General features: G+C 48.6%; 5 protein-coding genes across 5 annotated transcripts; 3 read left to right on the top strand and 2 right to left on the bottom strand.

Annotated features, from left to right (window-relative positions):
* Nucleotides 1-334: 334 nt before the first annotated feature.
* On the bottom strand, nt 335-1,018 carry FPSE_05675 (uncharacterized protein; the record flags this gene model as incomplete). The annotated part of the gene is made up of 1 exon (XM_009258793.1): nt 335-1,018. One exon carries the CDS (start codon nt 1,016-1,018, stop codon nt 335-337), a length of 684 nt encoding a protein of 227 aa, XP_009257068.1.
* A 625-nt stretch (nt 1,019-1,643) lies between these two features.
* On the top strand, nt 1,644-3,667 carry FPSE_05676 (uncharacterized protein; the record flags this gene model as incomplete). Its single annotated transcript, XM_009258794.1, has 4 exons — nt 1,644-1,972; nt 2,027-2,046; nt 2,097-2,356; nt 2,504-3,667. 4 exons carry the CDS (start codon nt 1,644-1,646, stop codon nt 3,665-3,667), a joined length of 1,773 nt encoding a protein of 590 aa, XP_009257069.1.
* Nucleotides 3,668-4,193: 526 nt separating this feature from the next.
* FPSE_05677 (uncharacterized protein) lies at nt 4,194-6,695 on the top strand (the record flags this gene model as incomplete). The annotated part of the gene is made up of 8 exons (XM_009258795.1): nt 4,194-4,259; nt 4,324-4,347; nt 4,394-4,512; nt 4,563-5,011; nt 5,058-5,350; nt 5,406-5,843; nt 5,892-6,142; nt 6,197-6,695. The coding sequence occupies 8 exons, from the start codon at nt 4,194-4,196 to the stop codon at nt 6,693-6,695; spliced, it is 2,139 nt and encodes a 712-aa protein (XP_009257070.1).
* A 377-nt stretch (nt 6,696-7,072) lies between these two features.
* On the bottom strand, nt 7,073-11,617 carry FPSE_05678 (uncharacterized protein; the record flags this gene model as incomplete). The annotated part of the gene is made up of 4 exons (XM_009258796.1): nt 7,073-7,726; nt 7,781-8,014; nt 8,068-9,012; nt 9,065-11,617. The coding sequence occupies 4 exons, from the start codon at nt 11,615-11,617 to the stop codon at nt 7,073-7,075; spliced, it is 4,386 nt and encodes a 1,461-aa protein (XP_009257071.1).
* A 1,176-nt stretch (nt 11,618-12,793) lies between these two features.
* On the top strand, nt 12,794-14,476 carry FPSE_05679 (uncharacterized protein; the record flags this gene model as incomplete). Its single annotated transcript, XM_009258797.1, has 1 exon — nt 12,794-14,476. One exon carries the CDS (start codon nt 12,794-12,796, stop codon nt 14,474-14,476), a length of 1,683 nt encoding a protein of 560 aa, XP_009257072.1.
* Nucleotides 14,477-14,741: the final 265 nt, after the last annotated feature.

Consider the following 14,741-nt stretch of genomic DNA (forward strand, 5'->3'; position numbering starts at 1 on the left):
GGTCTAGTGGTATGATTCTCGCTTAGGGAAAACCCTATAGCATAGCTTGCGAGAGGTCCCGGGTTCAATCCCCGGCCAGACCCTTTCTTTTGCTTTTTGATGTCTTGGTTTATCTAGATGATGTACTTTTGGAACACTTTGGCCCCTACTTTTCTTTCTTCATTTTATGATTTGAAGCTTCAAAGCAAGAAAAAGTCATTATTAGACTTTAAAAATCGCAATACCCTTGAGTAATTTTGGAACGGCTAGCACACTCTTTATATCCATTGAGCATCAGTAGAATTGCCAGTTTGCATTGAGTAGACAGATTATTTGTGACGTTGTATATAAAAGCTTAGATCAAACTCTTGAATCCACCCTGTTGATTCTTCCAATATTTGTTAATGCCTCCGTTCTGACCAGTGTATGGATCAGCAGCAGCATTCTCAACCCGCCAAACAGCCTCAAAGTCATCTGCACTATCACCGCCTTCATCCCATGTCCAGGAGAATCCTTTTGGGTAAGCTCCCATCATACAAAATCCTTCTATGGGCACCTCTGCTACAGTAATCCTCGCGTCGTCGCTTGCAATCGCGCGAGCATCTCCAGTCAAGCAGCCAAACGACGCTTCAGTGGCATTCGGATCATACGATTTGTGCGAAATACCCGCGGGAATGACAAAAAGATCTCCAACCTCGACTTCAACTTCTAGACCACCGTCTTCGTAGGCTTGGCCGTAGGTGTGCTCCTCCCAGTTATCGCTTAGGTCTGCGACGCCCCAGCGGATTCGGCCCGGACCTGAGACGACAACCATGACCTCGTGAGTTTGAGAGTGATAGTGGGCTCGTTGGTGTCGGCCGTACCTCACGACCCATTGTACGTCCCAGTTGTTTGCTTTGAAGGTGTCAAAGGCAGCAGTGCGGTCGACTTTGCCATCTTTCACAAACGCGTTCTTGTAAAGAAGTAATGGTTTTGGGGAGTTGGGTACTAATTTCGTTGGCTTGATAGTGTAGAGAATGGGCTCTGGTAGTGTTGTCATGTTGAACAAAGGAACAATAATAGCTTGTTGTCGTGTTATACAACTGTGTCGGTGGAACAAAGGTGAGGCAAAAGGTCTGAGCTGTAACAAGTTTGAACTAATGAGAGTATCGTCAAGATATCACAACATGGTCCCTTTATCTCAACGATTTATAGGTCGCTACAGTCATGTGGATATCTAGTCTGTGCCGTTGATACCGAACTTGCATATCACAACGATAACGAGTGAGCTACGGTTAGCGATGCCGATTAATTGCGGGGACAGACCAATAAACTACCGTCGGTATCAACAACCGCCCACTACCGGTAGCCTTAACCGCGATTATCTGTCTGGACTTTGAACTAGGGAAATTGAAATGCAACTACAAACGCGGGGTATGGTATGTGCATTCGATGTCTATGGCCAAGAGGCGTGGTATCGATGTGGAGAGACGGTCGGTCCGGAATGGCCTCAATGATAAAGACTTACTCGCGTGATAACGTGTACCCAATTAGGAAGATAAAGTGTTAGGTCTGCAGTAGCACTATCAGATCATTCAAACTTCTATATAAGCGTTTGCTGCATTTCGTTGCACTTGTGAATATTCCTCTCAACAAGTTTACTTACAATCACCCTCTTGTCCACTATGCCTCACACTGGTGGCATCAACGTCGGCAATATGCCAAACTTTCTATCAAACAGCATGACTACTGTCAATTCATCTTACGCTTCCAAAACTCCAAGCGTCAGTACCACTGAGATACATTCGCCTACGCAAACCACACCACAGGAAAAGACCAAGCCATTGCCATCTCAACGATGCATGGACCAGGCTAGGCCTCTTAAGGTCATCTACATTGGCGGTGGCATTTCGGGTATCTGTGGTGCCATCGAGTTCCGCAAGCAAGTGCCAGATGTAGATCTGGTCATCTACGAGAAAAACCCCGACCTCGGTGGAACATGGTTTGAGAATAGGTAAGTCATTTTGCCGATGCTTGATAGGAAATGCTGACGATGTGACTTGTTTAGATACCCTGGCTGCGCATGTGGTGAGTTGCTACTCCTTTCAATAACGCCCCCTTCGCTAACAAAGTCGCAGATGTTCCAGCGCACGCTTACCAGTTGACCTACGAGTCCTCACCAAGATGGAGTTCCTTCTTCGCATCAGCGCCCGAGATCCTCCAATATTGGAAAGATGTTGCCACGAAATACGACATTAGGAAGCACATGCGCTTCCAACAAAAGTGCATTGGTGCACGGTGGAGTGAAACGACCAACAAGTGGTATGTGCAGCTCAAGAACTTGACCACAGGCGAGGAGTACCAAGACTCTGCCGACGTTCTTGTTACAGGAGAAGGTGTTCTCAATGAGTGGAAGTGGCCAGAGATAGAGGGTATTGAGTCATTCAAGGGCCATCTTCTGCATAGTGCCAACTGGGATCCTCAAATCGACTTGAAGGCGAGTAATAGTTCATATCCATGGTGTCTCTGCTAACGCTATAAATAGGACAAATCTGTCGCCGTCATTGGATCCGGCAGCAGTGGTCTTCAAATTGTGCCTGCGCTATTGCCCGATGTCAAGCACATGGACCACTACGTCCGCGGCCGCTCTTGGATCGTGGGACTTTTCGGAGATCCAGAGACACGGCAGAGAATCCAACAAGCAGGCGGCAACTTCAACTACACTGCCAATGAAGTGAAGAAATGGGAGACAGACCGCGAATCATACCTTGCATACAGACGAGCCATCGAGTACAACATCAACAAGAACTTTGGAGTGCTCTTCCGTGGATCCAAGGAACAGACCAACCTTCGCCAACTGGCTCAAGACTCGATGATGCAGAGACTCAAAGACAAGCCGGAAATCTACGATCATTTGTTACCCGAGTTTTCGCCTTACTGCAAGCGTATGTCGCCTGGGCCAGGATACCTTGAGGCTTTGGCGTCCCCCAAGGTGAACACTATCACCTGCGGTATCTCTAAAATCGATGCGACTGGTGTTTACACTACAGATGGAGAGCATCACCCTGTTGACGCTATCGTTTGTGCGACTGGTTTCCAGACCTCTCCCGCCAGCAGAAGTTTCCCCATTTATGGTGTGGACGGTGTGAACCTACGAGAACGCTTTCAAAAGCGCCCAGAAACATACCTGAGTGTCTGCACAGATGGATTTCCCAACTTCTTCCAGTCAATGGGTCCCAATTCGATGCCCGGAGCGGGCAGTCTGCTCCTTGTCATCGAAAAGACAAATTTCTACATCGGCAAGATCCTAGCACGCATGGCGTTCGACAACATCGTTCGAATCGAACCCAAGCGCAACATGGTCCAAGCCTTTACCAACTACTGCGACGAATTCTTCAAACAAACTGTGTTTGCAGAAGAGTGCAATTCTTGGTACAAGACGTACGAACAGGGCGCGTCTCGTGAGGAGCAAAAGAGAGGTCGTATAACAGCTTTGTGGCCTGGAAGTAGTCTTCACTGCGTTCGCACAATGAGTAATCCTCGCTGGGAGGATTTTGAGTACAAGTACTGCGATGATAATGAGTTTGGCTGGTTTGGAAATGGGTGGACGTTGGCGGAGAAGTACGTGACGGAGGAGTTGGAGTCGTTGACTTGGTATCTGAATGATACGAAGATTATGGACAAGGTTGGGAAAGAGAACAAATTGTAGCGGATAGTATTGAATCGTAATAAATATCGAGCACTCATTTGACGCGTGATAGGTCAAATTCACGACGCGTTGTTTTCTGATCGACGACGCGACAAGACTTAGTTCATTCGATGTGCTATCGCATCTGTTGCAAATGAAGCCCACCTACTTGGTAGCAGAAAAGTTGACTCCCTGATTCTTAAGGTACAGAAATAAATAACCTAAGCGGCATAAGATGAACTACTAATTTCATACCTTATGCTCTTGGCGGACAGTTTTTCTGATACCCTAAGGCCCACGTATTTGCGAATATCTCGCAAGTCGTATTCGTCATTGTGTCTCAAATAAAATCGGCGGTCTCTCGGAGTGTCCGAAATGCCGCACCTTAGCCAAGACAAGACGGGGTGCGCGGAATGCGCGTCAGAAACCCTGTCATGCCCCTCCAGATCATCATATCTGGTCAAACACTGCATGCAGACATTGAAGAGCTGAAGACATTAATCACTAACTTCTACGTACTTGTCTATGGGTCATGAACATGGACAACATGGATAGCGACGGAGAGAACAACAGCGCCACCTCTACGCGACGGATCCCGGAACAAAAGCTGTCCGTAAGTTGCACCATGTCCGTCTTATTCCCGGACACACGAGTTTAGACAAACTAACAGTGACCAGTGTGACCAATGCAGACAACGAAAGGTTAGTTGCGGTGGGACATGGTGAAAGTACTTACTCACTACTTTAGGTCAAATGCGATCGTGAAGATCCCTGCGGTCCATGCCAAAGGAAGCAAATACACTGTTCTTACCCAATCGGCTTCAAGACAAGGGCAAAGAGACACCGTGCCTTAGTGTCTGATGGCTAGTAAGTTGAAACCATTGTAGAAAGAGTTTCACTACTAAGCTAGACTCTAGCGAAGCCAAATTGAACGACATCTCGCTAAAGCTGGATCAGATCAGCCTCGCCGTTAACAACATCTCCTCTCCCCTTCTCGGCTCATCAGCCGCTCATAGCGCCTTGGCTTCGCATATAACACCGCAATCTTACTCAAACTCCCCGTCAGAGCCACTGAGAAATAGCGACGATGTATCCTCGGAATTGGATGACGATGTCACGCTCACTACCCAAGCGACATTTGCAACTAACCTGCTACAGCAAGTTGTCGATAGCAACAAAGGACCGGGCCAAGTACACGAACTCGAGAAAAATCTTGATGAGTTGCGGAAGATCCTGAGCAAGGGAAATGCAGGGAATGTAGACCCTCAACTTATTGATACCCAGCAAACTCTTCATCCGGCGGGACAGGGAGGTTATCAACTTCCTCCGATACATCTAGCTATGATGGCTATACAGAGACTTCGAGGTAAGCCACCAACAGAATAATATGGATATATACTGACAGGCTCCAGAGTCCCCTAGACTGAAATGCTTTTGGTGTATCGAGTTTGAGAGCATCGGTCAGTTTGTCGAATATTTCATGACAGTCTACTTTGGCAAACCAACACTTGCCGACCTTATCATCACCCACGCAGGGCTACAACGTCTTTTACTGGAATGTGAAAAGATGGAACATGATCAGGTCCTGAAGAATGAGCTCAAGACACAGGGACTTCTCTGCCGACAAAATCTCGAAACGATATTGGCTGGCCTTCCGTTCAATCTACCATGCACAGCCGATTATGTTCTCGCTCTATACATGGCGGTAAGTTAAAACTGTGAACTCCTACTCCAAAGGTCAACCGCTGACATCTCCCGAGGCGACATATTATCTTGACCGATGCCGTATATCGCTATCATGGAACTGTCTCGCCGCCTCAGCCCAAATGTGTCAGAGACTCGGCCTCATTCGCGAAACCCTTTCAAAGCCAGAGACGCGAGAAGAAAAACAGCGCAGAGGTAAAATAGTGTGTTGGATCCACATGCTGGACAAGATGCTTTCGATGCGCCTCAGTAGACCGTCTCTGATACGAGTTGGGGAAATCACACTGAACTTTGAAGCATTGGAGACATCTGGAAGCGACGGCCTACCACCCATCCTGTCCAAATGGACGGACTTCTGTGATCTACAAGGCAGAGTATATGATGATTTGTACAGCCCTAGAGCTTTGATGCTACCAGTTGATGAAAGGGAGTCTCGGGCGAGAGATCTTGCAGCAGATCTGAAGAAGCTCTACCATGGTAGGAATGCAGCAGAGGTACGTAGACATGAAGGCAAAGTAATGTTGCAATACTAACAATTCAAGGACCGGTTCATCGAGATGTCTCGCCTGGGTGTTGGTGATACAATCACCGATCTATTCCAACGAGCTGACAAGATAGCATTCCTGTCAATGCTTTGCCTTGTTTATCGGGCCATCAAACCCAAGCCCACAACATCTTCTGCATTCTGTGATGAGTGTTTTGATGTGGCAAAACAGGCACTTGATGAGCATAGAATATGCTTGTCTATTTTGCGCCATGCCGAATCAGGCATGCTTGAGCATTACGTGCACTGGTAGGAGAACATAGTCTTGTGTGGATAAAAGGTCGGAGACTAATCAAATCACAGGGCGTTCATGGCGGTACCACTGATACCGTTCATCGTACTCTTCTGCCATGCCATCGAGACATGTGATCCAGTCCACCTAGAGAGCCTAGCAGCTGTAGTCGAAACAGCCCACATCACCACAGAACTTCCCGACGTCTACAGAAAACAGCTTCGCTTATTCAAGCTCATGTACGATGTCGCATGCAAATACGTAGGCTCTAGGGAAAGTAACACGACAATCCATGCCTCAGGTAGAATACCCGACACACCTTTCGAGATGCTTTTTGTTGAGGCTGGTGTCCCTCTTCCAGGGCACATGGGCATGCCGACGGGTATGCAGAGTTTTCACGATGGGTCGCAGCACGGTAGTGGTACAGGTTTTGGCAATATTCCGATGGGGGACAATGGGAATTTGACGGAGTATGGGGGTTTTACTCATAGTATGGAGCTGGGGAATTGGTTTGAGCAGAACCAAGAGATTTTCATGATGTTGGATAATAATACGGAGCAGAACTTGTAGGCGTAGAGAGAACATTTTACCGAGTTTGGATTGCCATTGCATTTTAGGAATGATGATCAGTATGACTAGAGGAGAAGGGACCTGTCATATTGTAGACAGGATTTTGTTCGGAGATTTAATGTGCACATACATGTTGGGAAAGTACCTGAACTTCGCTATACATTCACCTCTATGTATTGGCAGGCGAGTCATCCCTCTAATTTAAGAAAAGAGGTGTTCATAACAGTACGTCACAAAAGATCAACAACTGATGTGAAAACAGCAAGACATTAATTCTATGTATCTATATCTAAGAATATCTAAATGGCAACAAATAAAAAATGTACGAGAAATAAAACACAACGATGAAAGATTGAATACATAATGTCCAAACCCGTCTACGCCTTCTTGCTCTTGCTCTTCTTAGGAACCCGAACCAACCAGTAAATAGCAACAGCAGCCGCACAGTTGAACAATACATAAGCCCAAAGAAGTCCAAAGTCTCTCCAGCGGTTGTCGAAGTTGATGTTGATCAACTTGAGGAAAGAGTTGGTGTTGGCCATGGGACAATAGTGACACTCGGTAGTGCTGCTCCCACTTCCACCGTGAAGGTACCCGCCATGATCAGTGATGTAAGCAGAGAGAAACTCGCTGCAAGTCGATCCGTTGGTGGGCTTAAAGTCCAGAATCTCATTCGCAGCACAAGTGACGGGTGCGTTCGCGAGTGTTGTACCGAGGAAGCCTTCCACCACGTAGGTGAATGGGTTGACGCGGTACATGAAGATCCAGAAGCGAGGAAGCACATTCGGACCAGCGAGGACACCGCAAAAGGCGAACATCATGATGAAGATCAGGTTGAGGATACCCGCTGCAGTGTCAGAATCGGGAAGGCCGGCGATGATCATGTGCGTGAACGTGGAGGTGAGGAGGAAGAACATCCAGACGTGGAGAAAGATGGTGATTCCGCGTGAGTCGACCTGGTTCGTCCACTCGGCGTTGCGGTAGAGGCCGATGGGGTAGTACCAGACGATAAAGGAAAAGACACCGATGAACTGCAAGATGTTAGCAAAGAACATGGACAATGGTCAAGAGTCAGGAGAACTTACTGAGTTCCAGGCAGCCTCAACAGTGATGTTGGCAAACATGAAAGACTGCCATGAGTATGTCTTGGAAGGGCGCTCGCGAGCTTCGAACAACATTCGCTGCTCCACAAAGACAGGCATCATCTGCTCAGCTACCTGAGAGAAGATGGTCAAGAAGAGGAAGACGCCGAACATCTGGTTCTGGAGTCCACGAATGGTGTTACTGCTGTCCATGACAGAAAGTCCGATGAAAAGAGCCTGCAGAAATGTTAGTGTGATTCAAGGTATGTGAAGCAGAGACAGTGACTTACAGCGCCGACAGAAAGAAGGACCTTGGAGTACATGTACTGGGGATTCCTCCAGTACCCCTGGAAAAGCCGCTTGGTCACCTCCCATAGTTGAGTTGTGTATGAAGACGCAAACTCCTTGTACTCAGAGTCATCACCAGCTGAAACTTGTGTCTGGCCCGACGAACTCTCAGACTTGAGTGATTGAAGCTCTCTCTGCACAGACTCATACTCGGGAGACTTCCTCCAAATAGCAGGCCAATCGACGTCGGTCTGGGCACCTGGAGCAGCTCCGATGACGTGAAGCATGTGTTCAGCAGGGTTGGCCTTGGGCGGCAAAGACGGTCCTCCGTTGCGGGTGAAGTAGTCCATCAAGATCTGCGAATTTTGGCCGACCTCGCCGAAGTAGACGGTCTTACCTCCCTTGGCAAGTAGAAGAAGTCTGTCGAATCGTTGGAACAGCATAGCGGAGGGTTGGTGAATGGTACACAAGATGGCCTGGCCGCTCTTGGTCAATGTCTCCATCAGATCACAAATAGACCATGAAGTTTGACTGTCAAGACCGGAGGTGGGTTCGTCGAGGAAGAGAAGAAGTTGGGGTCGGGCGACAAGTTCCACTCCGATGGTGAGTCTCTTGCGTTGTTCAACGTTGAGTCCTTCGCCGGGAACACCGATGATGGCATCGGCGTAAGCATCCATTCCAAGAAGCGAAATGACAGTGTCAACGTAGTCAATACGTTCTTGCTTGCTGTACTTGGCTGGTTGTCGAAGGATAGCGCTGAATCGTAGAGCTTCTCGTACCGTCGAGCTGGCTTGGTGCAAGTCCTGTTGGGTGACGTATCCGGTCTTCCGTTGGAAGGAAGAGTCGCGCTGGTGACCGTTGACAAGCATCTCACCAGAAACGACGCCCATCGTGACACGGCTAGCAAGGACATCGAGGAGGGTGGTTTTGCCGGCACCCGAAACACCCTGAGAACAAGTTAGCGATCTGAGTGGAAAAGAGTAAAACAAAGAAACATACCATGAGGGCAGTCAATGTACCGGGCTTAACCCAACCATCGACGTGATCCAAAATCCTGCGCTCCTCGCCCTTGATCTTGATATCATAGCAGACATCATTCCAGTGGAAGACAGATGTTTGTCTTTCAACCTCGACCTTCTCGCTCGAGTTGCCAGCAGCCTCTTGTTTTCCGACGGGCAGACTGGAACCTGACTCCTCATCGGTGGCACGTTTGCCGGAGACCTTGTGCATCGACTCACGAAGGAAGACCAGGACTTCACCCTTGGAGCGCTCAGAAGCCACGTACTCGGTTGTCAAAAGGTGGAGGGCCATGTAGAAAAGAGCCCACACGATGAGAATACCAAAGTTCCTCCATCGATGGCTGTTCACAAAGCCAAATGAAGTGCGCAGGTAATCTTCACCTCTGACAAAGGATTGTCCGGGAACAGACCCAGCGATGTTGCAAACTTGTTCACCAGAGCTCAAGTTCTCATAACCAGCGCCGCTGGGAACAAAGCTGGAACACGAGTACTCTTGACCATGAAACTCAACCAAGAACACGCTCTCGAGACCATAGAAGACGGGGTTGATCCATCGGATCCAGGCAAGCCATCCATGCATGTATTCTGTTGGGATAGAGTACCCAGAGTACAAGACCAAACCGAGCAAGATAACACACGCCGGCGCCAATGCTTGAGAGATGGACTTGGTCGCGGAGCCAATGAAGCGAAACATCATCGACATGCACATCGCGAGCGCGAACGAAAAGAGCAAAAAGGCGAAGTAGGGACCAGGCTCGCGACGCAAGTTACACATGAAGTATAACGTGGTATTCATCAGAATCGCGTTGGTCACCTTGTAAGGAAGATCAGTGACCATAGCTGCTAGTGACTCAGCACTAGGATGGTAGAATGCATAGCGAGACTGCTTCTCCACAACCTTTCTCTTCCCGTAAAGAGTCATGATCTCGAGAACGCTGCTGAAAGCATTCATGACGACGATGAAGAAGAGGAGGGTTGTACGGCGGAAGAAACTGGTTGTGTTGTGTGGCAAATTGTAGAAAATGCTGGACACGATCAGAGCTTGAAAGATGTTGGTGATGAGCATGGTGAGGGTGATGCTTGGGTCGCCGAGAAGCATTTTGACGCTTCTCCAGAGATTGATGGTGTACTGTTGCCAGAAGGAGAGGTTGAAGGGCGACTTCTCTCGTTGAACGCGTGCTTGGTCGAGTCTTCGTGATTCGGAGAATCGTTGGAGATCTGGTCCGTCGAATGGGTGCTGTTCAATGTAGTAGTCGATCTCGTCAATTAATCTGGATCGATCCTGGCTGTTCTTCCATGCGAGAGCGAATTCGTCAGAGGTACGTGGAGGATTGGCGCCAGGACGAACGATTCTCTCGCCAGGGTTGGTCATTGATGTCAAAAAGTCGGCGGTGGTCTGTTGCTCGGGACAAACAAAGCCCAGGTTCTCGAAATAGGCCTGCGCATCGCCTGTTCTTCCAAAGAAGATCTGACGACCCTCATACAGAACAACTACCTTGTCGAAAAGATCGTAAGCGCTTTGCGGCGCTTGATAGATAGCGACGCAAGACGAAATGCCGAGGACATCAGCTTGCGTGCGGAGGACTCGACAGAACTCAATGGCATTGGCGCTATCAAGGCCTCGGGTACTGTTGTCCCAGCACTGCAGAGGTGAATAACCAAGAGCTGCCTCTGCGATTGTGACTCTCTTGCGTTCACCGCCGCTGACACCGCGCACAAAGTCGTTGCCAACCCTTGTGTTCTTGGTATGTGAGATACCGAACATGGCCATGATGACATCGCGCAAATGCTCAGCATACTCTTGTGCAGTGACACCGTGGGGAAGCTTGTCTGTTGGTGGGCAGCGACAACGAGCGGCGAAGTAGAGGGTGTCGCCGACGGTCAGATGGGGGAAGTGGTGATCGACTTCAGCAGTGTAGATGGCTTCACCTCGGTAGGCCTTCTTCATCTGCTCCGGTCGGATACCCTGGTAGTTGAGGACTGTGTCGTCGCCGAGATGGAAGCCGTGTGTTTCGCCCGAGATACTTCGAAGAAGAGTAGAGCATCCAGAGCCAGGAGGACCCAAGACGCAAAGCATCTCACCCGCCTCAACAAGACCATCGAGGTTTCGTAGAATGTCGATGCGCTGACCCTTGTACCCGCCAATCTTTCTCACAACGCTAGTAGCGTTGAGAAAGATGTTGACCAAAGTATTTTGGAAGTCTGTCGCTTGGCCGAAACCAAAGGCATCGAGGTTCTTGAAGGCGATGCCTGCTGTTCGGGGGGTGTTTCCGTCTGCGGCAGCGGTGCGTGTCTTGAGAAACGCTTTGGCCCATTTCTTGGGATTGAAGTGAGGGCTTTCGGGATCGAGGGAGGTGTTTTCGCCAAGGGGGAATAGAGGAGCGTGGCCAGATGTCGCGGATTGACTTGTTATTCTTCGAGCTAGTTGGTGGATTTCGGCATCGTAGTCGTGGTCCGAAGTGTTGTCGGTGTTGTGTGTGTCTTGAAGAGTCGTTGAGGAACTGGAAGGTTGGTGTTCCCTGTGTTGTGTCATGGTGAGTTTGTTGATACTCTAACAAATAATTGATTCGTTCCTCCAAGTCTTTTATGTTTTGGGACAAGAGGCGTGGGATGGATGAGAAATAGGTGTTGATATTTCAGAGTCAAACTTGGCATATCAGAACAACAGTCTTTCAGCAGATGAAAGTTATTTAACAAGTGAATAAGATCAAGAGCTACGCCTCTCCGGATCTCCGCGCCCTCCAGTTGCCGGTAGCAGCGTTTACCAAGACAAGGATATTCCATTCTTGATCAAGAAGTACGGCATCGGGGGACCGAGAAAGTGGATCACTACGGTTGTACGGACTGTCCGCATCCCGGACTGATTGCACCTCACTAACGTCGCTGGGCTAAAGTACACCTTGGCGTAGTCGATACAGAGCTGACTGAGCGGGCGCTGACAGACTGGAGTGGCTTTTAGCGGCATGACGTACAGGAGCTTGGCCAAACTTTGCCGGTGTCCACGGACACCGAGATGATGGATGACAGGGATGCTGTTTAGCCTGTGGCGTTAGACAGTGAGGCGCGTTTTTGACAGTCCGGGGATTAGACTCGGCAGTGATTGAGATGAAAATTGATCCGTTAATCTGCGTTACCACTAAATCATTGATCACAAAGGGTAGCGGACGTGAAGTAATGGTGGTATCTTCCAGACCTGAGCTTGGGACATAGAAAATGGATGGAGTGAATAGAAGTTGGAAACGATGCCAATGACGTCCCGTCCATTCGAATCACTAGAGAAACAGTTCAGAAAAAAATCTAGAATTTGATAACCCATCAATGCCATCGTGAATGACCCTGTGGCTGACTGCTTGGTCCTGTCACCTAACCTACAGCTGGTGATGAACTGGCCAACTCATCATCATAATCACTTTTGCGCGCGAGCAGTGTCATATTATGCTTTATAATTAGGACATGATAATCGTTTTAATTTATCTCTACAGTTAGCAGATGAATGATACACACAATTTAATTCGCTGTTGTGGATGGCATGCTTTGAAGGTCATTTCATTAACAAAACACAGGTGAAGACAACCTTGTGATCAGTGCTGCACGGAATTGGAATAGATTACATCACGTGACATGCTAACAGCATGTCCCAGTCCGCTGTCCAGGTACGATGTGGAGTCAATGTTTGACGAGGCAACTCAAACCTCTGCCCACCACAATAATGGAAGTTGGAGAAACGGACTCAGCCTCACGGTCTACTGAGAGCTGCTCAAGGTTTGAACTGGGCACCGCCCAAGTCAAGCCAAGAATAGCCAAGCTCGCCCAATTGGCACGAACCGTTGCAATCAAAAAGCCGGATGATGAGAATGCCCAACGCCGAGCTCAAGCCGCCACAGCGATGGTCGCTCAAGTGGCCGAATCGCTATACAGCATTTCAGGAGTTCTTCCATCCGAATATGATGAAGACTTCCGTGAGGTGCACTCTTGTGAGAGTGGTAAACGACACGTGTCCAGTTTAGTTTCAGTTAAACGCGGTGTGAGAGATCATACATTTCTACTGGAGCCTTCCCACGAGACGCGAATATGGTTACCAGCAGAGATTTATCAGCTTATTGTCGGTCATGTCAACGAATTCGACAATCGCTATAGACAACACACATTGGCTGCACTCTCGTCTTCGTGCAAGTTACTCATGATCATGGCCGAGAGGTTTCTCTATGCACATCCTCGTGGTATCAGGAACGTCCAACAGCAGTGGATGTTCCTCTACAGTTTGAAAATTGAGCCTACTCGTGCGAAATACGTCAAGTCCCTCGAGCTCGTATGCCCCAGCGACGCGACCAACATGGAGCTGCTCAGAGACATGGCGTCTTCATGCCTCAACGTCAACGATGTACTCATGGAGAAGGGAGACAGTGTACACGACATTTATTACCTGTCAAAATCGTACATAATCTCCATGGGCTCCTTGCTGGCTGCATGCCCACAGCTTAAGAGCTTACGATACAGGACCAGAGCTTGTGAAGTTTATCCTGATCCTAAAGCCTTTGATGATGATGATTTGGACGGACAAGGCAAACGCAGCGCACCTCTAGCCTATCCTGACTTCAAAGAGACAGGCCACAATTTGACCAGACTGGCTATTGGCGAGTTCAGTGACTGGCTTATACAGCTCATGTTACCGGTCCTCTCGTCAAATCTGACATCCTTGACAATTGGTCGAGAGAACAACCCTGCGGGCGAAAGTCCACTTTCATCACTTGCTGTTCAGTGCCCTCATCTCCAAGAACTAGTATTGGATTATACACTCGTGGAATCAAGCGATCTTGAGCGAGCTTGCAAGATGTGGTGCTCGACACTCCAAATGTTGAAGCTTTCAAACATGGAGGAGAACTCTGACTGGCTAGCCGAGATCATGCCTTCCATGACTGCGCTAAGGTTCTTGGACACCGGCATGGCAAGCGCATGCCTTATCCTCGATATCGACGCCATTGCTCAGAGCAAAGCACCATTGGAAGAAATAGCGCTGGGATATATCGACTGCGACAGGGATGACATTGCAGGTGACGAAATGAATACAGCGCTGGCAAACATGATCACAGCGCACTCGTCCCGCTTACAATTACTAGACTTGGGGACCGCCAAGTTGGGATCAGCGATACTCAAGAGTTGCAAAATGGCGAGGCATCTTAGGTCTTTACACTTTAGACTGGCCTATCGCCCATTGGCAGATGAGATTGATGACCTCTTGGTCGCGTGCCCAGATCTGGATGCTCTTGCGGAGAGAGTGTCCCAGTATTCCCCCAATCACGAAATCTGGGAGGCAAGAATGCAAACAAAAGTGCTGCCAAAGCTGGAAATAGTCGCACGAGATTCCCTAATCGTCGGATTTGGACCGCTATGAGTCGATTCCTCATTGGGGCTGAGATGTAGATCGGTTTTTTGTTACTTAAAATTTGTCCCAAGTCACTGTGCGTTACTGTATGAGATTATGTTCCATATACATTAGTCTGTGGCCTGTACACCCTGGCTATAGCAGAGGATCAGGGATGTCATTATGTCAAGAGGAATAATAGTCTGGAAACCATCAGCAATGACTCATGTAGACAAGTGATATACACAAGTAGACTGTCATTGAGATTGTTCGTTGGGTAAATGAATTCTCAAGG

The sequence above is a fragment of the Fusarium pseudograminearum genome, chromosome 3 (assembly GCF_000303195.2).
Source record: "Fusarium pseudograminearum CS3096 chromosome 3, whole genome shotgun sequence".
In the NCBI taxonomy this organism is placed as follows: Eukaryota; Fungi; Ascomycota; class Sordariomycetes; order Hypocreales; family Nectriaceae; genus Fusarium; species Fusarium pseudograminearum.